We start from the raw sequence: 27,370 nt of genomic DNA on the forward strand, positions 1-27,370 counted from the left end.
GACTTATGGATTTTGGTGCTCTGCGCAAAAAAAATTTCGCTTACTTTTTTTTTTTAAACTGCAACAGAAAAAATTTAATTATATATAAATTTCAAAAATACTAATTTTTTCACATACGATCAAGTATTTATACAAGTATATTAACATTACTTACTAAGTAAGGTACTCAATTTTAATCATTAATAAAACATTTTAGTGTTATTTTAAATAACAATAAAATATGGGCTTCAAATTTACTATGTTATAAGTAAAAATGATTATTTATATATAAAAACATACTATTACTTCAAATAAACTTACTCTCTCAAAAGTATATTGAGAATAAAAATTGTAATTTATCTCTTTAAAAAGTATATTTCGTAATACTTTCAATTCACGTTTTGGGCTGCAAAAATTACTAGTTTATTACGTTAACTTACTATTTTAGATGACAAACTTACTTCCTTATTTTTACGCATAATCCTATTCAAGTGGATAAATCCAACAGGTAATCAAATGGTTGCTAAATTTATTATAACCTATTATAATAAGTTTTTTTGCCATAACGATAGTCATGGGACCATTTTCCCGGATGCTTAAGCTGAATACTTGGTCACTAAATTTATATATGTATATAAATATAATGAAGGCTTGAATCCTTTCGTTTACCTCCACTTTTCCTTCTTCCAAATTATTATCCCCCACACGTGTGCGATAATCATTTATTATTTCTTAAAATTTCGATACCTTCTTTATACACATTTTTTGTCCAAGGCATTTGCAACATTTTTCCAGTCGTAATGGGTACATTTACAAATATATAAATGCCTCTAGTTTTAACATGCAAAAACACTTCCTGCCCCAACTCGTACGGAAGTCAGTGTGCTTTTTGATTGCATCCGCACACGGTTTTCATATATTTCCTCTCCACGCGCTGTACAACAATTTAACGTCTCCGTCTTCCTACCATAGGCAGGTTCTCACCATAAAGGTATCCGCATGAGGGGACCATTCTGATGGCTGAAATTATTGCAACCTCATGGGATGTATTTGACCCCTGGCCCCTTTTTTTTTTTTTTACCGCCTGTCCCAGCAATGCCCAGTCAGCATGGCTTGGGACAGGCCGCTGAACCACTGACATTTGTGCAGAGTTTCTGACAATTCGTTCTGTTGCCGTGCTGAGTCAGCACGGCAGGTATAAAATAAGAAATGATGTGTGTCAGAGATACATTTGTGCGATATTTTTTTTTTTACGTATATTCTAAGCAATTAGCCTCAAAATTGACGTGTTAATTTTTGACAAATTTAAAAGTGTGTAGGTTAATCTTGGAACTTGGAGAGAGAGAGAGACCTGTGTGACCAAGTACAACTTAACATGGGTATGCTAATGAAAGCCCAATGGCCGAGAAAATCAGTTGCAGCTAACTCCAAAACCAGTTCTGGCCCAATGAAACCCGATAATCACCCATCCACGAGGGAAACCACGTCAACAAATGAAGAATCGTAGAAGAGGAAGATGATCAGGAAGAGCCAAAACGAATTCCTCTTCCTCGATTGATGTTCTAACAATTGGCGATTTCATTTCTGAATGCAGATAAAATGATAGTAGCAGTGAAAATACTGCTACTTTAGTTCTGTAAACAATGGTTTCTTTGGCCTTAGATTCCACTATCCTCCCAAGAACAAGTTGTAGAAGAAGAATCTTGAGCAGAAGTTTTAGTAGTAGTATTAGTACGAGAACTAGTGGGATTTCTCCTCCTGTTATTGGTTTCAAGAGTATCAGTATCAGAGCCTTTCCCTACAAACCTTTGATTGCTGCAGCTGCTGCTGCTTCAGATAATAATCAAGAAGCAGAAGTAGAAGAAGAACAAGCATCAAGAAGAATTGTTCTGGACAGCCTCAGAGTCCTTGAGTGGGATAAACTATGTGACTCTGTAGCTTCTTTTGCTGGTACTTGTTTAGGCAAACAGGCCACCAAGGTATTTCTAATTTCTTGGATTTCTTTCCAATTTCCTATCAGTACTACTGATTGTGATTCTTGGACCCTTTTCATCCTTGAATGAATTTTTTTACCTCATTGGATGCAGGAGCAATTGTGGTCATTGAACAAAACGTATGAGGATAGTGTAAGGCTTCTTCAAGAGACAAATGCGGTAGTGGAGATGCACAAGTATGGTGCCATGCTGGACTTTGTTGGCATTGACACTGCCCTTGTAAGTTTAACCGATCATTGTTATTGTAGATGCGGTAGAGATTTTTTTAGTTTAATTTTATTTTGCAATTAGACAAAATTCTAGAAATTCTTTGTGGGGTATTTATTCTGAATAAGAAACAACTGATACTTCTTTGGAGGCGTTGTTTTAGTAACTAAAAGCTACCAGTAATGGTACACTAACCAGGCTAGTATGATTTTTGGATGAAGGTCAAATCGGCTATACAATGTGCAAAGAGAGATTCCCCTGTTACTGGAAGTGAAGCTATGGCCCTTGTTGCTCTCTTACAGTTTGCAGAGGCGTTGCAGTTTAATCTGAAAGCTGCTGTTAAACAAGATGCCGACTGGTATCAGCGTTTCATGCCTCTTTCTGAAAAGGTACAATCTTCTTAGTTGATTGTTGCATCCCACTTTTGTGTACCTTTCATTCTTATTTATTTATTTATAATTGTTTTTTGTTGTCCACCCCATTGACTTCCAGATTTCAGAACTTGTTATAAGTAGACCACTGATAAGGTTCATACAGCAACTTGTAGATGAAGATGGCTCTGTTAAGGATTCTGCGGTATTTTTTTGTTTTTGGTTTAACTCGATTATTCAAGCTTGTCACCACTTTTTGTTTCTTATTGTTTGATAAATTTCAGTCTTTGTGTTTGGTAGAAGGGAGTTCTTAATAGGTATTCTAGGTTTTCATGATTATTTAGTTCTTAATAGGTATTCTAGCTTTACATGATTATTTACCCAGCTTCCCATTCCTCCCAGTATCTATGAGCATTTTGTTTTTTTGGCTTCTTGCAGCAACTGCATTGATATTTCTTTATCTTCTTATAGTTTTACTTGTTTTCCATCTCAGAGTTCTGCTTTGAAACAATCCCGGGAGCAAGTACGCTTTATTGAAAGAAAGGTACATTGTATTTGAATGCCTGTGCTGATTGACACTATCATGTTCCTAGCTCATCCGCATACACTTTAGTCAACAAACTTTTTACTTCATTTTTCACTGAATTCTCTAGCAGCTCCATTTAGAAGATAGTCTATTAAAGACTGTAGTCCAACAGAATACTACAGTTTACTCCAAACTTCATAGAAGGGCCCTTGTGTACTTTTATATGTCATTTGTGAACATTCTTTTGAACAAATATCACTCTATGGCCAGCTGACCTCGACATGAGCTATTGTTTCTCATCTACCAAGAACTGTTGATTCTACTCTAAGAAATTGATCTAGTGGGCAACCGGCAGAAAAAAAAATTGCTGTTAGGTGAAGGCAGTAGACTAAAGTTTTTTGGCTTGACACAAATGCACCTAAGAATGTAGCTTCATCTGTCCATGTTATCCAGGGAATTACCCAGTCTTCCTTAATACAAAGGACTGGTTACATCAGTTTCCTTGATGAATGGTTAGTCTTTGAACAAGTCTATCTGTCAATTTTTTGTTTCCATTTGTTTCTTCCTATTGGACTTAATAACTAGCAGAGAGTACCGCAGTAGGGTCAAAACCTCAAGGTCGTTGTTTTCAGACCGACCCCTTGGTCTACCATCTAAATCTAGCTGAATTCCATTTTGAAATGTCAAAGAAGATCTATCAGTACGTATGATACAAGGTTGTGTAGCTTATAATTTTTCTTTTATTTTTGTTCGGAGTACATCTTTACATTTTCTAGATGCTGCTGCATCCCTTTTCTTGGTGGAATAGTTGGCTTTGCTTCTTTTATACAAAGGACAGTTAGCAGTTCAATGCCCACAGCATACATTATATGTGAAGTTGGTTGTGTGTGTTAACTCTGCCTTAGAATTTGTCCTTGTCCAGATTTGCTTTCTGATCTTTGCACCTTCTTATCAGTTATACCAGTTGATGGAAAGCTTCATCAGGAATGAAATGAAAGAAACATCCTCTTTGGTGAGCTCCTTTGTTAGATATTTTATATTATTGCACATAAATGAAAATTGGATATGCTATGACCTTTCCGGTTAACTTTTGTGATGATTTAGGTAGTGAGCAGTGTTGATGGCAGATGGTGCATAACTTCAGGCACCAAAATTCAATCATATGTCAAGGGGCTACTGTTGTCAAGGTGCATTGTAGATCTTGCAGGCTTTTATTATCTTTTGCTTATACTAAAGATCTCCGCTGATTAGATTCTGCATATCATTGTTTGTTTTTCTGTATCATGCTGTTGAACAATAACAGAATTGTGACTGCAGCAGCTGCACTTGGAATACAAAATAAAATGAGACTGTCAGGATCTCATCTAATATCTTACACTGTTCACTTATCCCTTAGGATAATTATAGCCATGTTATTAATTTTGGGTTGCTTTTAGAAGCGTGAAGATAGGAATCAAATGCCAGTTGTATTCTGTTCTTCAGTTTACCCAAATCTAAAGTTAATTTGACGTGTGGTGTTAAAATATCATTTAACTAAAGAGTGCTACCTAAGGTTCTTGGTATGCAGAATGGCATCAGCATGAATGAAAAAGTCATTTATTATTTTTCCCAAGTGGATAAGAGATTTTTTTGGTACTGCTTCACAATACCTTATGTTTTATCTTGAGAGCTTATGCTCTATTGTAGTGGTTCAGGTGCAGGTAGCATTCTAGAACCCCTTTCTGCTGTCCCACTTAATGACCAGTTGCAACAAGCAAGGGCATCTGTTGCTAAGGCTGAAGCTGATGTGCTTTTAAAGATAACAAAGAAGGTTTTAATTTATTCCAAATAAAGTTCCAGAATTGCAATGTCAAGTTCTTAAAGTAGAAGTGAGTATATTCTAATAGTTTCCTTTGTTAAACAGATGCAAATGGATCTTAATGAGATTGAAATCGTGTTCGATGATATGATTGAACTAGATGTGGTAAGTATTTTTGATGAAAACTATGTTTCCATAATTAATTTAATTTGGGATGGAGGGGATTATATTGTTGATGCACAAAAATGGACTTCAGAATTGTTGGGCTCTGAGAGAGCCAAACTCGGGGAGAATTTAACCATGAGCTAGAATGGGAACCACAACCATGGGCTTGACACCACATCCAACCCAAAACCTTAAGGCATTGGGTCTATGGATCATTCCCACTTATATGTTCCTCATTCTACTCATCTCTTTCCAATGTAGGATATTGATTCACACTTGATATCCCAACAATCTCCCCCTCAATTGTGAATCTCTTCCACATCGGACCTCTCTCCCTAGGCCATCCACTCCATCAAGCCCACTTCAATCTGGAGTGTACGATTCTTGCTCAAGAGCCCACATGCCCTTGCCTCACTGCAGGTCTGCATGATTTTTTTTTTCCTGCTCTTATTCAAGCCACACCTTACCACTCCCACTGGCTTTTTTTTATCCTGGAGTCACTGCCCAGCCGAACCATCGGCTCTGATACCACTTGTTGGGCTCTGAGAGAGCCAAACTCGGGGAGAATTTAACCATGAGCTAGAATGGGAACCACAACCATGGGTTTGACACCACATCCAACCCAAAACCTTAAGGCATTGGGTCTATGGATCATTCCCACTTATATGTTCCTCATTCTACTCATCTCTTTCCAATGTGGGATATTGATTCACACTTGATATCCCAACAAGAATAACTCTAAAAATGGGCTAAAGTATTGCCTTTCTTGTGAATTTATTGATGGTAGTTGTGGTGATATTCTGATCTCCATTTATCTCGTACTTTTCCTTTAGGGTTATAGATAGGTCATATTCTGTTGTGCATGAGAAGGGGAAGCATATGGGCAAACACTTTTCTGTGCACTATTTTGTTTGCTTTTGGTTAATCAAGGTCCAGAATTTTGCTGATACAGGGACAACTTTTCATTTATTTGTATTTTCCTAATTATATATATAAAACTCGAGTCATTTTGATCTTGGGGTTTGTTTAACGTTATTTCTATCATATTTCTTGGGAGAGTGATTGCGTATTTGACTGCATAAATGAATTGTCAATGGCAATGGCAATGAATATCATAGCCCCCTTAATAATAATGGTTTTGTGAAGATTTCTTCTTGTGAAATCTCATGTTTGGTAGGTAGGGTGGAATAAGAATGACTTTTCCATTTTTAATTTATTTCAGCCTCATCAGCTTTTCTATTTACTCTCATTTTCTTTTTCTTTATTTTTTTCCCTTCCTTTTTCTTCATCTCATGCCCACTGCCACCTCCAACTCTCTCCACCGCATAATATGACAATCAAACTTGTGCTACAACTTCAGATGTTAAAACCAAACCCAAAAAATTGCACCTTCTAATTTGTCCAGAAAAGAAATCCTGATCACGCCCAGAACTTCTTTGGTGCCATGAGATAGATTTATAATTTTTTCTGAGTAAAAACCCACTTCTGATTTTGCTAATTTCTCCTGTTCTGCAAAGTGTGAATCAATCAAAATTTGCTCCAAATCCGAGAATATATGAACAAAGACAACTGTAAACCATCTTCCACAATGAAGGAAAGCAGAGAGAGATCAGGATGAAGCAGATTGGAATGTGAAAACAGAAGAGAGGGGCCATGCTCTTCCTTTCCATATTTTTTCAACTTGAATTTTTGTTTATTTCTACTTTCTTTTAAAAGGTGGGTAATGAGAGCTGATATTGCCCAATTTAGTGGGTTTTGGGGGCTGGAAGACCCAGAAGTGGATGATGCAAAATCCCATAGTAGTATACTGAGCATAACCAGTGGGCATCATTACCTGTCAGTCATTCCCATTGAGGAGTGCAAAACCTCCCAACCAAGTGGGTGTTTCTTATAGATGCTTGGATATGGCAATGCTATTTAATCAGCATTCTGGTTTCCATTTGCCTTAAAATGTTGTAATTTTCTGAACAGATAAATGCCAGAGCACGATATAGTCTATCATTTGGGGGCTCATTTCCTGATATATTTTTGCCACAAGCCGAGGATGGTTGCCGTCCATCTGCTGTTTTGTCAAAGGCAACTACTTCAGTGGTTTCTCATCCAACCCAGAAGAATTGGACTTTGTATCTTCCGAAAGCTTATCATCCTCTCCTCATTCAGCAGCATCGGCAGAGACTAATGAAGGCCAAGAAGGATGTCAATGATGCTGTTGCTGTAAGTCGTGAGTTAAACTTTCTACTGCTACCTTGTTTTTCCTATGGTATTAAGTTTATGGCTGAATCTATACAGACTCCAATATCCTTCTGTTTATGCATACCAAGTGATGTATTTGCATATGAATCTGTTTGGCTCATGTTATTCTTCATAAAATTTTATCCTCTTCTTGGAATTTGGTTGGAGGAGAGGATGGTGATTTTTACTCGAGGATTGTTTTCTCAACTCCAACTTTTGGGTATATATTGAATTTATGTAATTTCCTTTTTCATCAAATGAACTTGATGTTTTTTGACTCCAGGAAATCAGGAGGAGAAAACAAGGAGGAAGCATGGTGGGAAAGAAAGAAACAGATTTATGTATTTCATCCTTGGAACAGGAGGTTATATTTTAGGACTAAAATCGATCTTTCATTTTAACTTCATGTTTCAGTAAAGTTGATACTTCATAATTTTGAACCTGGATTTTTTTTTTGGGTGAAGTCAGGTTGCTGAGTTACAAGAAGCTGGTCCAGTTCCTAGTGATGTATTTATTGCTAGAAATACTAGAGTTGTTGTAATAACAGGCCCCAATACTGGAGGCAAAACTATTTGCTTGAAGACTGTTGCCTTGGCTGCCATGATGGCAAAATCAGGTGAACTGTAGCATTTTAATCTTGAATTGTCAGAATTTTTCTTGCACACAAAGTGTATCTAGCTTTTCTGAACATATTGTTCAATTCACTACATGATCTAGGTATCTAAGACTCACTGAAGGAATTGTTTTTTCTACTTTACTCTCCAAGTAAATGTTGTACAGATTTCTTTGCAGTCTAGATGAAAAGTTTAAGCTATTAAAGTCATAGGCAGGAGAGCAATATCAAAAGAGTAAGGTAGCCATGAGTCTTGGCTTCCCTATGTTAAAACTCTATGACCAGTGAAATCTGACAACTAATTTCGTTCAAGAATAAATCTTAACTTCCCTGTGTGAGGAAATGGAGAAAAGTTAATGAATTCTATGAAGACAATCATTTTCTCAAGCTAGCGTTCCTTGTTTTATCATTTAATTAGATTTTTAATAAAATTTTTACCAGCAATCTCTTTGTATTCTGCTTCTTGAAACTATCTAATCATAAAAGATGGTGCGATCAATGATACTGTTATTGCTAATAGCAGATGATACGAGTCAAATATTGATACTGAACACATGACCTAATAGGTTTATAACTGAGCTGATTGATGGGCGGTTGAGATATGATTTGGGTGCCTTAGTACATTTATCTATATCTGGTCAGAGCAATTTGAAGTTTTCCCGTAACAAGTAAATTACAGGAAAATAGAAAAGGTTATTTTGAAAGAATGGGAAGAACAGATAACGACGCGAATAGTGTTGTACTGTGGTTTAACTTTCTGTCAAAAATTTTAGGTATGATGTTCTACATTTGCTTGTCTCTCTTTGGAGCATGTCATGGAGCTATTAGGAGGGTACCCTATTATTAATGAAATCTCTGCTTTAATTCTGTTTTTGCAGGTATATATGTGTTAGCTTCTGAACCAGTAAAGATCCCTTGGTTTGATTTTGTCTTTGCGGATATTGGTGATGAACAGTCCTTGTCTCAGTCTCTGTCTACCTTCTCTGGCCATGTGAAGCAAATTAGTGTAAGTTGGTTGTTGTTAAGGATTTTGCACTTTGAACATGGCTTTTATATATTGTTTTCGTTTCCTTGCTATCAAAAGGAATTTAAGGTGCACACGTGGAATTTCATTTTGTTAGTAGTTACAAAATGTCTCCTGTTGCAAAAAGGCTCGATATCCCAATCATCTTTAGGTAACTTAAGAACCTCTCATGAAAGATACAATCTCCAATTTTGTGAGTTATTTCCCCCCAAGTTGTAGTTAAGATGACAGAGTATCTTGAAGTCCATTTCTCATGCAGTAAAGCTAAATGTCATACATGTTGTATATTTGGCTTGCATGAGGAGTTTTTTGGTAGGTGTTGATGACCATAACAAATCTAAAACTATATCTCATTTTACTTGACAAACATAGAAATATCCCCAACCTCAAAAGACAATCAAGTGGATTGAATAAATAGTGTGTTTAGTATATGCCTTTTTGGATAAGTAATGGGTAAACATCAATAATCAGTTGCTGTTTATCAATTTATGAGTAAGTAAATGTGCAATAGTGCATAGTTCGTTTGTTAGGACTGAGCCAGGAAATAGACAAATCCAAGTTAGGACAAAGTAGGCGGTATAACCGACCATATAATAGATAGGCGGTAGATACCAGCCATATAATAATTAGGCGGTAAAACCGACCATATAAAGACGGATAACAAAGCAAATAAAAGACACAGAAGATTTACGTGGTTCGGTCAAATTGACCTACGTCCACGGGCGAGTGAGGAGCAATATTTCTACTATGAAAAAGAAATACAAAAGACCGTAGGAAAGTGGTTCCTAGGCCAATAGGCACTTACAAAAGAGTTTAGAAAATATTCCTAAACTCAAAACAAGAGAGCCTAAAATATTTGACTGAATGGGCTAGATGACTCAAGAAGCTAATAGCCCATATAACTCTCTTGAGTGGTGCGAGTTTATTCCTTCATCAGGCTCCCTTATTTATAGGAAACCAAAGGAAGAATTCCTTTGGCTTCTACCGATGTGGGACGAAGCACCAAAAGCATTTGGTCAACAAATGCGGCTTCAACAAATCTCCACCTTGATGAGTCCCCAACATCGAGAGATTATAAACTTGCTCCACCTTCTTCATATAAGCCCCAATGGGCTTAAATCACCAATAACGAACACCAACCAAGTCCAAGCACTGCTTGAACTTGTAATTTGGAAGAGGTTTCGTAAACATATCGGCTGGATTGTCCTTAGTATTGATTTTCTGAATAAGGACTTTTCCCTCAGCAATGATATCCCGAATGAAGTGATACTTCACATCAATGTGTTTCGTCCTCTCATGATACATCTGATCTTTAGTCAAGTGTATGGCACTTTGACTATCACAGTGAATATCAATAACACCTTGATATAGACTTAGCTCGTTAAATAAACTCTTCAACCACAAGGCTTCTTTGATTGCCTCGGTCACAGCCATATATTCTGCTTCAGTAGTAGACAAAGTTACGACAGGTTGTAGAGTAGCTTTCCAACTAACAGCACAACCGCCAATGCAAAATACATAGTCTGAAAGTGATCTTCTCCTGTCAAGATCCCCAGCGTAGTTTGAGTCTACAAAACCAACCAAAGTGTTATTATTTCTTCCAAACTCCAAACATGTATTTGAAGTACCTCGCAAGTATCTGAGAATCCACTTCACAGCTTGCCAATGTGCTTTACCAGGGCAAGACATATATCTGCTAACAACACTGACTGCTTGTGCAATATCTGGACGAGTACAAACCATTGCATATATAACACTGCCGACAGCACTGGAATAAGGAACCCGTGTCATATAATCTTCCTCTTCATCTGATTTTGGTGATTGAGCAGCAGATAGCCGAAAATGGCTAGCAAGAGGAGTAGATACTGGTTTAGCATCTTTCATGCCAAAACGCTCCAAAACTTTCTCAAGGTAATTTTTCTGGGTCAAGAACAATTTCCCTACTCCTCGATCTCGCTTGATATCCATGCCAAGAATTTTCTTAGCTGCTCCCAAATCTTTCATTTCAAATTCACTATTTAACTGCAGTTTCAAAGTGTGAATTTCTGACAAATTCTTGGCAGCAATGAGCATGTCATCAACATAAAGCAGCAAATAAATGAAAGAACCATCATTTAACTTCCGGAAGTAAACACAACTATCATACATGCTCCTAAAATAACCATGACCCAACATAAAGGAATCAAATCTTTTATACCATTGTCTTGGAGACTGCTTTAATCCATATAAGGATTTCTTCAATAAGCAAACATGGTCTTCCTTACCTTCAATTTTAAAACCCTGGGGTTGTTTCATATAAATTTGTTCTTCAAGTTCGCCATGTAAGAAAGCTGTCTTAACGTCGAGTTGTTCTAATTCCAAATTATACATGGCAACTAAAGCAAGCAAAACACGAATAGAGCTATGTTTAACAACAGGTGAGAATATATCATTAAAATCAACACCTTGTACCTGACTATAGCCCTTTGCAACCAATCGTGCTTTATATCTTGCATCTTCAACCCCTGGAATACCTTCCTTTTTCTTGAAGACCCACTTGCAACCAACAATTTTCTTAGCTGACGGCGGCTTTATAAGAACCCAAGTTTCATTCTGATGAAGAGATTCAATTTCTTCATTCATCGCAATCAACCACTTTGCAGAATCATCACAAGAAACTGCTTCTGAATAGGTGGAAGGCTCACCAACTGCATCAGTTTCTTCTGCAACAGATAAAGCATATGCAACTAAATTTGCATATCTTTGTGGTGGTCGAATGTCTCTCCTTTGTCTATCTCTGGCTATGGAATACTCCTCTTCTTCTGAGCTATCTTCAACAGTAGATTCAGGTGTATCTACTGGCATTTGTTGAATAGAAAATTTGGACTGAGAAGGACCAGAACTGCCAATATCAAGCTCCACCTGCTTCTGTGTACTATTAGTAGTACAAGGACTAGAAGACTCCTTCTTGGAAGATAAAATAGACAATTCATCGAAAGTAACATCTCTACTGATCACAAATTTTGGAGATTTGGGATCAGGACACCATAATCTGTATCCTTTCACCTCAGAAGCATACCCAAGAAAAATGCACTTTTTAGCACTAGGCTCCAATTTTCCATCATTCACGTGCATGTATGCTGGACATCCAAAAATTTTTAAATTGGAGTAGTCAGCAGGAGTACCTGACCAAACTTCCTCAGGAGTTTTGAAATCAATAGATGCAGAAGGAGAACGGTTGACAATATAACAGGCCATATTGATCGCCTCTGCCCAAAAGTCATTTGTCAACCCTGCATTGGAGATCATACATCTTGCTCTCTCCAAAAGAGTTCTGTTCATACGTTCAGCCACACCATTTTGTTGAGGCGTCATCCTGACGGTGTGATGCCGAACAATTCCTTCATTCTTGCAGAATTCATTGAATTCACCTCCACAAAATTCCATGCCATTATCTGTTCTCAACCGCTTAATATGCTTTCCTGTTTGTTTCTCAATCAAAACTTTCCATTGCTTGAAAGTTAGGAAAACATCATTTTTATGCTTAAGAAAATATACCCAAACTTTTCTTGAATAATCATCAATGAAAGTCAACATGTACCTGGCACCACCTTTAGAAGGAGCACGAGAAGGACCCCATAGATCTGAATGAATGTAATCAAGAGTACCTTTTGTCTTGTGAAATGCTGGTGAACTGAAGCTGACTCTTTTCTGCTTCCCAAAAATACAATGTTCACAGAATTCCAATGGACCGGTACTTTGTCCACACAGAAGTCCTCTTTTGCTTAGTATGCCCAAGCCTTTTTCGCTCATGTGCCCCAAACGCATATGCCATAATTTTGTGATGTCTGTATCTGACAAAGATGATGTTGAAACAGCAGCATCACCTGTCATAGTAGATCCCTGCAAAATATACAAAGTACCAGATCTGTGTGCCTTCATAACAACAAGAGCTCCTCGAGTGATTTTGAGAACTCCGTCTCCACCTGAATACCTGCACCCGATAGACTCAAGAGTGCCCAAAGAGATGAGATTTTTCTTCAAATCTGGAACATGTCTAACATTTGTGAGCGTCCTCACAATACCATCGTACATTTTAATCCGGATTGTGCCTTTGCCAACAACTTTACAAACAGCGTTGTTGCCCATTAAGATAACTCCACCTTCAGTTGATTCAAATGTTGAAAACCAGTCCCTATTGGAACACATATGATATGAACAACCCGAATCTAAAATCCACTCATTGTTAGACCTAAAATTATTTTCCGTTGCACAGAAAATGGTTCCATCATTCTCATCAGCTGCTATACTAGTTTCAGCGGATTTAGTATTTTTCTCAACAAATTTCCCCTTTTGCTTTTCTTTATTTTTCAATTTAAAGCAATCAGAGATAACATGACCCTTCTTTTTACAATAATTGCACACCACATTTTTATGTCTGGACTTGGATCTACTTCTATTTTCTGTGTTTCTCTTTTCAGATCTACCCCGAACAAACAAGCCATCGGCTTGACTCCCACTAGTTTCCCCAGTAATATCCCTATCTATCTGCTCTTTAGATTTTAATGCAGATTTAATTTCCCGATACGAAATTGTTTCCTTTCCATAAATCATAGTATCGCGGAAATGCTTAAAAGACTGGGGAAGGGAACACAAAAGTAATAGGGCTTGATCTTCATCATCAATTTTCGAATCTATATTCCCCAAATCCATAATAATGGAATCAAATTTATCAAGATGGGAGAGTATAGATGTACCTTCAGACATCCGAAGCATGTACAAACTCTGCTTCAAATATAGCCGATTCTCGACTGTTTTCTTCATATACAAGGCTTTCAATTTATCCCACATAGCCTTGGCCGAAGTCTCCGTTGCTACCTCACGCAATACCTCATCGGAGAGATTTAAGATTATGCTGGATCTGGCCTTCTTATCCATATCTGCGAAATCCGCATCCTTTACATCTTCTGGTTTGTTCTCGATTCCGTGAATCGCTAGATCAACTCCGTCTTGAACAAGAATGGCCTCCATCTTGAGCTGCCACATTCCGAAGTTGACATTCCTGTCGAATTTCTCGACAACCGTCTTTGTTATCGTCATTGTTGCCACAAATTCTGTAATTTGAAGTTTGTCTCAAAAAACTGGCCAAACAAATATGCAAGTCACGTGAGCGGGCCCCACAGGGTTGGCGGGCCCCACAAGATTAAGCGGGCCCCCACGGGATGAACGGACCCACAAGGTGAGCGGGCCGCACGAATGAACCGGCCCTTACAGGATGAGTGGGCCCCACAGGATGGACGGACCCCACCAGATGAACGGACCCCACCAGATGAACCTGTCTTGCAAAATATAATAACCAACTCTGATACCAGTTTGTTAGGACCGGGCCAGGAAATAGACAAATCCAAATTAGGACAAAGTAGGCGGTATAACCGACCATATAATAGTTAGGCGGTAGATACCAGCCATATAATAATTAGGCGGTAAAACCGACCATATAAAGACGGATAACAAAGCAAATAAAAGACACAGAAGATTTACGTGGTTCGGTCAAATTGACCTACGTCCACGGGCGAGGGAGGAGTAATATTTCTACTATGAAGATGAAATACAAAAGACCGTAGGAAAGTGGTTCCTAGGCCAATAGGCACTTACAAAAGAGTTTAGAAAATATTCCTAAACTCAAAACAAGAGAGCCTAAAATATTTGACTGAATGGGCTAGATGACTCAAGAAGCTAATAGCCCATATAACTCTCTTGAGTGGTGCGAGTTTATTCCTTCATCAGGCTCCCTTATTTATAGGAAACCAAAGGAAGAATTCCTTTGGCTTCTACCGATGTGGGACGAAGCACCAAAAGCATTTGGTCAACAAATGCGGCTTCAACAAATCTCCACCTTCTCGATGTTGGGGACTCATCAAGGTGGAGATTTGTTGAAGCCGCATTTGTTGACCAAATGCTTTTGGTGCTTCGTCCCACATCGGTAGAAGCTCAAAGGAATTCTTCCTTTGGTTTCCTATAAATAAGGGAGCCTGATGAAGGAATAAACTCGCACCACTCAAGAGAGTTATATGGGCTATTAGTTTCTTGAGTCATCTAGGCCATTCAGTCAAATATTTTAGGCTCTCTTGTTTTGAGTTTAGGAATATTTTCTAAACTCTTTTGTAAGTGCCTATTGGCCTAGGAACCACTTTCCTACGGTCTTTTGTATTTCTTGTTCATAGTAGAAATATTGCTCCTCCCTCGCCCGTGGACGTAGGTCAATTTGACCGAACCACGTAAATCTTCTGTGTCTTTTATTTGCTTTGTTATCCGTCTTTATATGGTCGGTTTTACCGCCTAATTATTATATGGCTGGTATCTACCGCCTAACTATTATATGGTCGGTTATACCGCTTACTTTGTCCTAATTTGGATTTGTCTATTTCCTGGCCCGGTCCTAACAAACTGGTATCAGAGCTGGTTATTATATTTTGCAAGACAGGTTCATCTGGTGGGGTCCGTCCATCCTGTGGGGCCCACTCATCCTGTAAGGGCCGGTTCATTCGTGGGGCCCGCTCACCCTGTGGGGCCCGCTCACGAGACTTGCATATTTGTTTGGCCAATTTTTTGAGACAAACTTCAAATTACAGAATTTGTGGCAACAATGACGATAACAAAGACGGTTGTCGAGAAATTCGACAGGAATGTCAACTTCGGAATGTGGCAGCTCAAGATGGAGGCCATTCTTGTTCAAGACGGAGTTGATCTAGCGATTCACGGAATCGAGAACAAACCAGAAGATGTAATGGATGCGGATTTCGCAGATATGGATAAGAAGGCCAGATCCAGCATAATCTTAAATCTCTCCGATGAGGTATTGCGTGAGGTAGCAACGGAGACTTCGGCCAAGGCTATGTGGGATAAATTGAAAGCCTTGTATATGAAGAAGACAGTCGAGAATCGGCTATATTTGAAGCAGAGTTTGTACATGCTTCGGATGTCTGAAGGTACATCTATACTCTCCCATCTTGATAAATTTGATTCCATTATTATGGATTTGGGGAATATAGATTCGAAAATTGATGATGAATATCAAGCCCTATTATTTTTGTGTTCCCTTCCCCAGTCTTTTAAGCATTTCCGCGATACTATGATTTATGGAAAGGAAACAATTTCGTATCGGGAAATTAAATCTGCATTAAAATCTAAAGAGCAGATAGATAGGGATATTACTGGGGAAACTAGTGGGAGTCAAGCCGATGGCTTGTTTGTTCGGGGTAGATCTGAAAAGAGAAACACAGAAAATAGAAGTAGATCCAAGTCCAGACATAAAAATGTGGTGTGCAATTATTGTAAAAAGAAGGGCCATGTTATCTCTGATTGCTTTAAATTGAGAAATAAAGAAAAGCAAAAGGGGAAATTTGTTGAGAAAAATACTAAATCCGCTGAAACTAGTATAGCAGCTGATGAGAATGATGGAACCATTTTCTGTGCAACGGAAAATAATTTTAGGTCTAACAATGAGTGGATTTTAGATTCGGGTTGTTCATATCATATGTGTTCCAATAGGGACTGGTTTTCAACATATGAATCAACTGAAGGTGGAGTTATCTTAATGGGCAACAACGCTGTTTGTAAAGTTGTTGGCAAAGGCACAATCCGGATTAAAATGTACGATGGTATTGTGAGGACGCTCACAAATGTTAGACATGTTCCAGATTTGAAGAAAAATCTCATCTCTTTGGGCACTCTTGAGTCTATCGGGTGCAGGTATTCAGGTGGAGACGGAGTTCTCAAAATCACTCGAGGAGCTCTTGTTGTTATGAAGGCACACAGATCTGGTACTTTGTATATTTTGCAGGGATCTACTGTGACAGGTGATGCTGCTGTTTCAACATCATCTTTGTCAGATACAGACATCACAAAATTATGGCATATGCGTTTGGGGCACATGAGCGAAAAAGGCTTGGGCATACTAAGCAAAAGAGGACTTTTGTGTGGACAAAGTACCGGTCCATTGGAATTCTGTGAACATTGTATTTTTGGGAAGCAGAAAAGAGTCAGATTCAGTTCACCAGCAATTCACAAGACAAAAGGTACTCTTGATTACATTCATTCAGATCTATGGGGTCCTTCTCGTGCTCCTTCTAAAGGTGGTGCCAGGTACATGTTGACTTTCATTGATGATTATTCAAGGAAAGTTTGGGTATATTTTCTTAAGCATAAAAATGATGTTTTCCTAACTTTCAAGCAATGGAAAGTTTTGATTGAGAAACAAACAGGAAAGCATATTAAGCGGTTGAGAACAGATAATGGCATGGAATTTTGTGGAGGTGAATTCAATGAATTCTGCAAGAATGAAGGAATTGTTCGGCATCACACCGTCAGGATGACGCCTCAACAAAATGGTGTGGCTGAACGTATGAACAGAACTCTTTTGGAGAGAGCAAGATGTATGATCTCCAATGCAGGGTTGACAAATGACTTTTGGGCAGAGGCGATCAATATGGCCTGTTATATTGTCAACCGTTCTCCTTCTGCATCTATTGATTTCAAAACTCCTGAGGAAGTTTGGTCAGGTACTCCTGCTGATTACTCCAATTTAAAAATTTTTGGATGTCCAGCATACATGCACGTGAATGATGGAAAATTGGAGCCTAGTGCTAAAAAGTGCATTTTTCTTGGGTATGCTTCTGGGGTGAAAGGATACAGATTATGGTGTCCTGATTCCAAATCTCCAAAATTTGTGATCAGTAGAGATGTTACTTTCGATGAATTGTCTATGTTATCTTCCAAGAAGGAGTCTTCTAGTCCTTGTACTACTAATAGTACACAGAAGCAGGTGGAGCTTGATATTGGCAGTTCTGGTCCTTCTCAGTCCAAATCTTCTATTCAACAAATGCCAGTAGATACACCTGAATCTACTGTTGAAGATAGCTCAGAAGAAGAGGAGTATTCCATAGCCAGAGATAGACAAAGGAGAGACATTCGACCACCACAAAGATATGCAAATTTAGTTGCATATGCTTTATCTGTTGCAGAAGAAACTGATGCAGTTGGTGAGCCTTCCACCTATTCAGAAGCAGTTTCTTGTGATGATTCTGCAAAGTGATTGATTGCGATGAATGAAGAAATTGAATCTCTTCATCAGAATGAAACTTGGGTTCTTATAAAGCCGCCGTCAGCTAAGAAAATTGTTGGTTGCAAGTGGGTCTTCAAGAAAAAGGAAGGTATTCCAGGGGTTGAAGATGCAAGATATAAAGCACGATTGGTTGCAAAGGGCTATAATCAGGTACAAGGTGTTGATTTTAATGATATATTCTCACCTGTTGTTAAACATAACTCTATTCGTGTTTTGCTTGATTTAGTTGCCATGTATAATTTGGAGTTAGAACAACTCGACGTTAAGACAGCTTTCTTACATGGCGAACTTGAAGAACAAATTTATATGAAACAACCCCAGGGTTTTAAAATTGAAGGTAAGGAAGACCATGTTTGCTTATTGAAGAAATCCTTATATGGATTAAAGCAGTCTCCAAGACAATGGTATAAAAGATTTGATTCCTTTATGTTGGGTCATGGTTATTTGAGGAGCATGTATGATAGTTGTGTTTACTTCCGGAAGTTAAATGATGGTTCTTTCATTTATTTGCTGCTTTATGTTGATGACATGCTCATTGCTGCCAAGAATTTGTCAGAAATTCACACTTTGAAACTGCAGTTAAATAGTGAATTTGAAATGAAAGATTTGGGAGCAGCTAAGAAAATTCTTGGCATGGATATCAAGCGAGATCGAGGAGTAGGGAAATTGTTCTTGACCCAGAAAAATTACCTTGAGAAAGTTTTGGAGCGTTTTGGCATGAAAGATGCTAAACCAGTATCTACTCCTCTTGCTAGCCATTTTCGGCTATCTGCTGCTCAATCACCAAAATCAGATGAAGAGAAAGATTATATGACACGGGTTCCTTATTCCAGTGCTGTCGGCAGTGTTATGTATGCAATGGTTTGTACTCGTCCAGATATTGCACAAGCAGTCAGTGTTGTTAGCAGATATATGTCTTGCCCTGGTAAAGCACATTGGCAAGCTGTGAAGTGGATTCTCAGATACTTGCGAGGTACTTCAAATACATGTTTGGAGTTTGGAAGAAATAATAACACTTTGGTTGGTTTTGTAGACTCAAACTACGCTGGGGATCTTGACAGGAGAAGATCACTTTCAGACTATGTATTTTGCATTGGCGGTTGTGCTGTTAGTTGGAAAGCTACTCTACAACCTGTCGTAGCTTTGTCTACTACTGAAGCAGAATATATGGCTGTGACCGAGGCAATCAAAGAAGCCTTGTGGTTGAAGAGTTTATTTAACGAGCTAAGTCTATATCAAGGTGTTATTGATATTCACTGTGATAGTCAAAGTGCCATACACTTGACTAAAGATCAGATGTATCATGAGAGTACGAAACACATTGATGTGAAGTATCACTTCATTCGGGATATCATTGCTGAGGGAAAAGTCCTTATTCAGAAAATCAATACTAAGGACAATCCAGCCGATATGTTTACGAAGCCTCTTCCAAATTACAAGTTCAAGCAGTGCTTGGACTTGGTTGGTGTTCGTTATTGGTGATTTAAGCCCATTGGGGCTTATATGAAGAAGGTGGAGCAAGTTTATAATCTCTCGATGTTGGGGACTCATCAAGGTGGAGATTTGTTGAAGCCGCATTTGTTGACCAAATGCTTTTGGTGCTTCGTCCCACATCGGTAGAAGCCAAAGGAATTCTTCCTTTGATTTCCTATAAATAAGGGAGCCTGATGAAGGAATAAACTCGCACCACTCAAGAGAGTTATATGGGCTATTAGTTTCTTGAGTCATCTAGCCCATTCAGTCAAATATTTTAGGCTCTCTTGTTTTGAGTTTAGGAATATTTTCTAAACTCTTTTGTAAGTGCCTATTGGCCTAGGAACCATTTTCCTACGGTTTTTTGTATTTCTTCTTCATAGTAGAAATATTGCTCCTCCCTCGCCCGTGGACGTAGGTCAATTTGACCGAACCATGTAAATCTTCTGTGTCTTTTATTTGCTTTGTTATCCGTCTTTATATGGTCGGTTTTACCGCCTAATTATTATATGGCTGGTATCTACCACCTATCTATTATATGGTCGGTTATACCGCCTACTTTGTCCTAACTTGGATTTGTCTATTTCCTGGCCCGGTCCTAACAGTTCGGTTTATTGGTCTCCAATCTCAAGGCACTGAATGGATAGAACACTAAATTATAAGAAAAAATTGTCAGTTAACCATTATTCTGTATTATTAGGATGTTGGCATCATTAGGTCATATTTTTTAGCCCCATATGAAGACATTCATAGTTTTGAGCAAACTTAGGCAGAAATAATACTTTTCTTCATTCCAATTGTTTGAAATTTTTTTGTAAGCTTAGCCTTCTTCTCTTGATGATTTTATATCGTAAATAGACTTCTCTACATTGACATGGCTGTGCTGCTGGAAGCATTTGTTCGGGGTTTAATTAAGAGCCTTTTAGCATGTTTTATGCTCACAGCTCCAACATCAACTTTTTGTTGCTTCTTGTATAATGCTTGCAACTGAGATGTTGATTAGTGGATTTTTGATCTACTACTTCTTAGCATTCACACTCTTCAGTGAACTGTAAGAGAAAGGAAGAACTATGTTTGGGCCTCTTCCTGAGAGACCATGCACTCTTAAATGCTTGATTACATAGAATTAGTCCTCTCTTGCTTGCAGTACTGGGATGTACCATCCTTCTGATTGCCATGGTTAATTCTGCTTTCTAAACTCATACTGTTACCTGATTTTTTTACTAAAACTTTGCTGAGCTAGTTCCTTTATTGACCTGGCTACATGATTTTGCTTACTCTTTTGCAGGAAATTCTATCTCATTCAACAACTTTGTCATTAGTGCTACTAGATGAAGTATGTGCTGTGAAGAAGTTCCTAGTTTCATTTTTTATTTTTGTTGGGACAATTTTACAGTTCATTTGTTTGACTCGTTTATGTGATTTAATTTATAGAGACCCTGCTTGTTTAGAGATAGCACCATGCATTACCTCCTTTTATAGGTGGGCGCAGGAACAAATCCCCAAGAAGGCGCTGCATTGGGAATGGCATTGCTTGAATCTTTTGCAGAGGCTGGTCCATTACTAACAATGGCAACAACACATCATGGAGAACTTAAAACCCTTAAATACAGGTAGTTTGCGAGAAGGTACAATTTCTTGTCTAACTGCATGCCAATCTCGAACTGATGGCTTCCTGTTGGAAAACACGACTGACAGCAATAAAGCCTTCGAAAATGCATGCATGGAGTTTCACGAGATGAACTTGAAGCCCACCTTTAGGATTCTTTGGGGAGTACCAGGTTCTCTTTTCAATTTGGTGGTAACCGGTTCTTCATTAGTTGCAGTTCCTTTGCCGAAATATTCATATTATAAACAAGAATCATTTGTGTGATTGAGGTGTTTTTAGCATTTGTATAAACCTATTTACATGGGTTTTTCTTCCTTGTACATCTCACCTTTCCAGGCCGTTCAAATGCAATCAGCATTGCTGAAAGGCTTGGAATTCCAAATGCAATTTTGGATAATGCTCGTGAACTTTATGGAGTGGCTAGTGCAGAAATTAACGAGGTAATATTTGTTTGATATTGGAATATGTACGCCTATCAGGACTGTTAATTTGCAAATATGCATCCTATTGCAGAATGGTTGACTATCTTTTACAATCAACTTCACAAGAACACTCAAACATAAGAATTACCTAGATTAAATCTGTTTCTGTCCTTATAGATTGTTAATTAGTGTAATTTTGATAGATGCCATCACCTTTTGACATGATATTACTGACACTTTTGAACTATATATGTGCCAAATTGTAGAAGCAACAATAAACCTAGTCATTCTTTTCAAGGGTACCAAATTACACTATATATTAATTAGATTGGTATTTACTGCTTTCTGCGGGTGTTGTCTTTAGATGCATATATGCAGTAAATGGTTGTGATGCTTTCTTTACAAGTTTTGATATATTTTCATTATTTTCTTAAGAAATCTTCCCTTTGTTATGACCTGTTGCAGATTATAGTAGAAATGGAGAGATTTAAGCATAATTTCCATAAGCAAATCCAGGAAGCTCAACATTATCTGATGTGAGAATCTTTCAATTAACTAGATATGTCTTTGTTTGATTGCCTTAGCTGTCTCCCAGAACTACAGAAATGCCTTATTGTCCTGATGCGTTGAGAAGAAAATACTTAACACTTACACAGTGTAGAGTTTATAGAAAGAAATGCTCAAATACCTTTGGATTCATCCTATTTGCTGGAAGTATTGTGTACATAAATCTGAAGTAAAGTGGAGTGGGCTTTAGTATCAGTAGTGATTAATTACAGGGGTAGAAATGAATGCCACATGTAATATCCTACTACGAGGTGAATTTTTTTAGTACAGTGCCATCTCTTTGAAAAGATAGATTATTGTTGGTTAAGTGAGTCATGTTCATATGATTTCCTTTACCAACATAACTTTCAACATCTTTATGTGCTTGTGGATACCTGAATGATGGAAGGGATACCCTAATGACAGTATAATTGGTTAAAGATGACAAAGGAAATATCAAAAAAATTAATGTAGATACTTAATTTGCTGATTAATGTATTGAGAATAAAAGTTCCACAGATGGTTGACGCTCCAGATTCTTTTCATAATTATTTGTCTCAGATTGTCGAAAAAACTCCATAGCGATCTAGTGTTGACCAGCAAAAATGTCAAGGAACACCAAAGGAATCAAAGATACAAGATGACACAAAAAATATCTGAGACTGCAGGTTCAGCACGTTCAAGGCTTCATGAGAAAGTACGACAGCTTCGAACATCTCATAACAATTGGCAACATAGGTCAATGGTTAAAAAGAGCGAGGACACTTTGACTTCTGTTGATCTGCAAAGTGAAGCAGGAAGAAGTGAGACCTCCAATGCCTCTGAGACTCTAACTGCAAATAATACGAGGCAGCAACCAGTCCCAGGTATATAGCCTATTGGTTTCAATTGCTGTTCTTTCTGTTCCAGGCAATCTGATTTTAGGAGTTGTAGGGTTGACATCTATGCTGACTATATGAGGGTAAGGTAATTAAAGTTTTCCTTGCATGTATAGCAGATAAAAAAGCTGAAATTCCAAAAGAAGGTGATACAGTGGTAGTTCCTTCTCTCAACAAGAAAGCAGTAGTTTTGAAGGTGGAGCCATCCAAGGAAGAAATAGTTGTTCAAGCTGGCAATATGAAGCTGAAGTTAAGGCTGGTGGATGTAATCTGAGTAAAACTTTTCTGCCTGCTTTGGCTTCAAAAGCAACCAGTAGTAGCAGTTATCTGAGATGTGGCTTTGAGGATGCACAAATACAACCACTGGGGCTGCTTGTGGGAGCTTCTGATTCCAGTCATTATTGGCGGAACTGTTCCTCAAGCCCTCCCCCCCCCCCCCCCCCCCCCCCCCCCCCCCCGCTAAATATGATGCAAATTGCAACTTATTCGCACTTACATTAGATTTATGTACATTGTCATTTGTCTACAATTTTCTAATTTATTAGCAACAAATGCACTATCACAAAAGTAATAGTAGATTTTCCTTCTCATATTTACAGCCCATGATATGAAATTTTGTATTTGTTGATACATCTCAAAATTGTCTTGAGTCTCTTGACTGTCATTTGGGGTTACTTTGTGGAGTAAATTTAGTTTTGGAAGATGAGGGGCGATTTGAATGCATTATGGGTTTAAAAAGATATTCCGAAACCTTATTTAAGGGATAGGGGAAATAGGAGAACTTGAAGAACCATCACTTTATACATCAACCACAATTAGTCGGGCTTCAAACAATGTGATCAAAGTTATACAAGCAATTACTAAAAAAATTTGGTTACAATACACCTAATTTAATTTTTTGACTAAAAATTGGAAAGAATAGTGTGAATGGTTTAGATTGATCAAGTATAACATTTGAAACCTAAACCATCCAAATATTCTCGTGTTTATCAAGTACAAAAATAAGCCACAATTTTCTAATAATCCAATTAAATTCTAAAATATTTAGCAATCCTATTATGATTGTAACTTGAATTTGTAAACTTGAGTTGTAAAATTGTAGAATCATGAGATGGACCAAAATCTTAATACATGTGTTTGAAATGCATAATGCAATCAATCATTACAAGTGTTTACAAAGCAGTGAAGGTGGCTTCAACGGCAAATTTCTAAGAATATTGTCAAAATTGAAAATGTTCAGAAAATTGGGGGTATTCAGGAGGGGGTTCTGGTTTTAGGGCTGCTGCATTTTAGGTAAGCGACTATCAATAAAATTAGAATTAATTTGTATTTATTTTTGGTTGCTGTATTTTTATATAATTTCTCCGAATTTTTTTCCCCAAGCTTTCGCCGCTCATCAGATCTGTGGCGAAAGGCTTGTTGACACCGACAAGGCTGACAACGACTTGACAGGATAGCAGGACTACGGCTAATACAATACAATTTTTTTTGAATAGTTTAAAAAGCTGACGCAAATGGCTAATAAGGACAAATTAGGAGGCATTTATTATTTTTTTAATAGTTTAAAAAGCTGACATCATTTGCATCAGCTTTTTGACTTTTCCTCCTTGACGTCGCAAATCAAATTTGTTGCGTTAATTTTTTTTTAGGGAAAATGACCTGTTTCATCCCTCACATTTCGCAAAAATATTCTTTTCATCCCTCACTTTTAAAATGAAGCAAATTCGTCCCTGACATTTAAAAATTAAAACTATTACATCCCTAAACCTAATTTTCAATCTGAATCAAACCATCTAATAACCCAGTAATAAATTTCGAAAATAGAATTGATAGATCATTCAGTCAACTTCATCATATTCACATGACATTTATTAAACCAAAAAAATAAAAATTATAACATAAAAAGGCCATTCTTTGTTTTGGAATAGTAGAGTTTTTTTTTTGGTAAATCTTTTTATGCACCGTTAGTATATCCGCTTGCGAATCTAGATGTGTATCATAAATATAAAATTTGGTGTTTAAATTTAAATTAAAATTATATGGCGGTACATAAAACCGTCAGTGTATACAATGATAATGTAGAAAAGATTAATCTTTCTTTTTTATGTTATAATTTTTTATTTTTTTCTTTTAAGCTTCATTAAATTTCACATGAATATCTATTTGAGTTAACCAAGTGATCTACCCATTACACACCCAAAATTTGTAATTAGGTTGATTGGTGGTTTGACTCAGATTGAAATTTGGATTCTGGGATGTAATGATTTCAGTTTTTAAATGTCAAGGACGAAATTGCTTCATTTTAAAAGTGAGGGACGAAAAGAATATTTTTGTGAAATGTGAAGAATGAAACCGATCATTTTCCCTTTTTTTTATTGCGGCGTCAAAATTTTTTATTTTTTCCCACCGTTGATCACAGTGATCAACGGATGCTGATTGTCGGCCAAAATATTTTCTTTTAAAGTGAGAAGGCAATTATTGATTGATTTGTACAAAAATTAATTTTTTTTAAACTGAAAAAGAATATTTTAAAGTAAAATTGCAAATCTCGATTGCGGGGATAGTTTTGCCACCGTCAATCCCACCTACCCAACACAACCAATGGTTGTCATTTACCCTCTTATTATTTCTTTATAAAAAAAGCTAACGGCCATGCACTAATTTTTTTTTTAAAACTAAACTAATCAAAGTTCAGAATTTGTAGTCAAAGTAGCAGTACTACAATTATTTGTTATATTGCCGACAATAACTATTCTATCTCATCTTCACGGACAACCTCAACTTTTCTCTGTTCTCTATATATTCACTTAAGAAAGCCCACTTCCTTCACGACCTTTCTCTTTCTGGTGTGGTACTCATCTTCTTCTTCATCTTTTTCACAAAATTTTCTTAGATTTTTCTCTTTCTGGTGGTCCTCATCTTCTTCTTTCATCTTATATTTCTCCTAGATTTTCGCGAGTAGCTGGTCAATTAAGACGACGATTCAGAAAAACAATATTACAATTTGAGGGGTGGATCAGAAAGAAATTTTGTAAAGAAATGATATATCATTGACAAGGCTAGTTTATTTAATAATTTTGTTAATAATAATTTTATAATATTTGCAGTTATGTTAAGTTCTAGATATTATGCTGCTTTACATTTATTTAATTTTGGAATGAGATTTTTATTTAAAGTTTGCAGTAGTCTTTTATTTATGGTTTGCAGTAGTATTTTATTTACGATTTATGATTTATTTATGATTTGCAGTAGTCTTTTAGGCAAATTAATAATGAATACTAATAGTAAGATATACTATTAAATGATTATTTGTTGACATTAATGGTCATATGAATAAAATGTGATAGTTTTTAAGATTTAATAGTCGTTGACGGCGAATTAATATTTACATTTAAGATTATTTAATAGTCAGATGATAAGGTTAGTCTTTTATGGTTATTAAAGAAGTTTTTTAAAAATTATTTTTTGACAGATTTTAGAATTAATTTTATAGAGGCAGTAGTCTTTTAGGCGAATGATGAATAAAAGATAAATAATGGCAAATGGTAAATAGTAAGTAGTAAATAGTAAATAATAAATAGTAAGTGGTAAATAATAAGTGATAAGTGGTAAATGATAAATGATAAATGGTAAATATTAAATGGTAAATAGTAAATAGTAAATGGTAAATGATAAATAGTAAATAGTAAATAGTAAATAATAAATAATAAATAATAAAAAGTAAATAATAAATAATAAATAGTAAATAGTGAGTGGTTAAAATTATATAGTAAAAATAACAATAATACAATATGAGATTGTGAGATAGTAACTGATACATTAATAATACCCGTACTATTAATCTATAGTTTAGTAATATTAATATGAATAATAAATAGTAAGTAATACTAATAGTTTTAAAAATATAAGTTACAGTACTACAATCATAGTCTAATAGTACCTATGATTAATTAAAGAAGACCATTACTCTAATAGTGTGAATAATACTATTTGTTTGATAAATTTATTTTTATTTATTCATTTGCTATTGATGATTATTTTATTAGTGGTGCTATTACTAATGAAAACGCTTATTGCATTAATATTAGTAATTATGATAAGTTGATATAAAAATATTCGTAAAATTAGGAAAAAAATATCGATGGACCTTGTATTGGTGTTTCAATTTTATTGGGGAGGTAGAATAAACGAGACCGGAAGATCATTCGCATATGAACCTCCACGGTATAAAAAAATCGTTTTAGTGAAAAATCGAATAAATTATGATGAATTGGTGGATAAAGTGTATACTTAAATGCAATTAGATCAGAATGTTTGCAAGTTGAATCTATGATTTAGAAATGCTGTTGGCCAAGACATATTTGCTGGAGTGCAATTGGAATGCGAAGATGACATTGACACGCTATATCATATGAAGTTGATGTCACCAC

At 36.7% G+C, this 27,370-nt stretch overlaps 1 protein-coding gene across 7 annotated transcripts; it reads left to right on the top strand.

Annotated features, from left to right (window-relative positions):
• The first annotated feature begins 1,330 nt into the window (after positions 1–1,330).
• Positions 1,331–23,375, top strand: LOC113703345 (uncharacterized). 7 transcript variants are annotated; one of them, XM_027224686.2, is made up of 20 exons: positions 1,334–1,958; positions 2,067–2,192; positions 2,402–2,569; positions 2,673–2,756; positions 3,045–3,095; positions 4,033–4,089; positions 4,182–4,264; positions 4,764–4,887; positions 4,981–5,040; positions 7,012–7,254; positions 7,556–7,636; positions 7,741–7,888; positions 8,764–8,891; positions 20,774–20,821; positions 20,968–21,098; positions 21,184–21,266; positions 21,431–21,534; positions 21,982–22,052; positions 22,624–22,928; positions 23,057–23,375. In XM_027224686.2, exons 1-20 carry the CDS (start codon positions 1,623–1,625, stop codon positions 23,212–23,214), a joined length of 2,589 nt encoding a protein of 862 aa, XP_027080487.2. In that variant the 5' UTR covers positions 1,334–1,622; the 3' UTR covers positions 23,215–23,375. The 7 variants fall into 7 exon arrangements, 6 of the variants coding, with proteins under 6 accessions (XP_071911669.1, XP_071911667.1, XP_027080501.2 ...); XM_027224693.2 differs by having other exon boundaries at positions 1,335–1,958; positions 23,060–23,375; XR_011817044.1 differs by lacking the exon at positions 23,057–23,375 and having other exon boundaries at positions 1,331–1,958; positions 21,184–21,286; positions 22,624–22,699.
• Positions 23,376–27,370: the final 3,995 nt, after the last annotated feature.

This window comes from Coffea arabica, chromosome 1e, assembly GCF_036785885.1.
Source record: "Coffea arabica cultivar ET-39 chromosome 1e, Coffea Arabica ET-39 HiFi, whole genome shotgun sequence".
Taxonomy (NCBI): domain Eukaryota; kingdom Viridiplantae; phylum Streptophyta; class Magnoliopsida; order Gentianales; family Rubiaceae; genus Coffea; species Coffea arabica.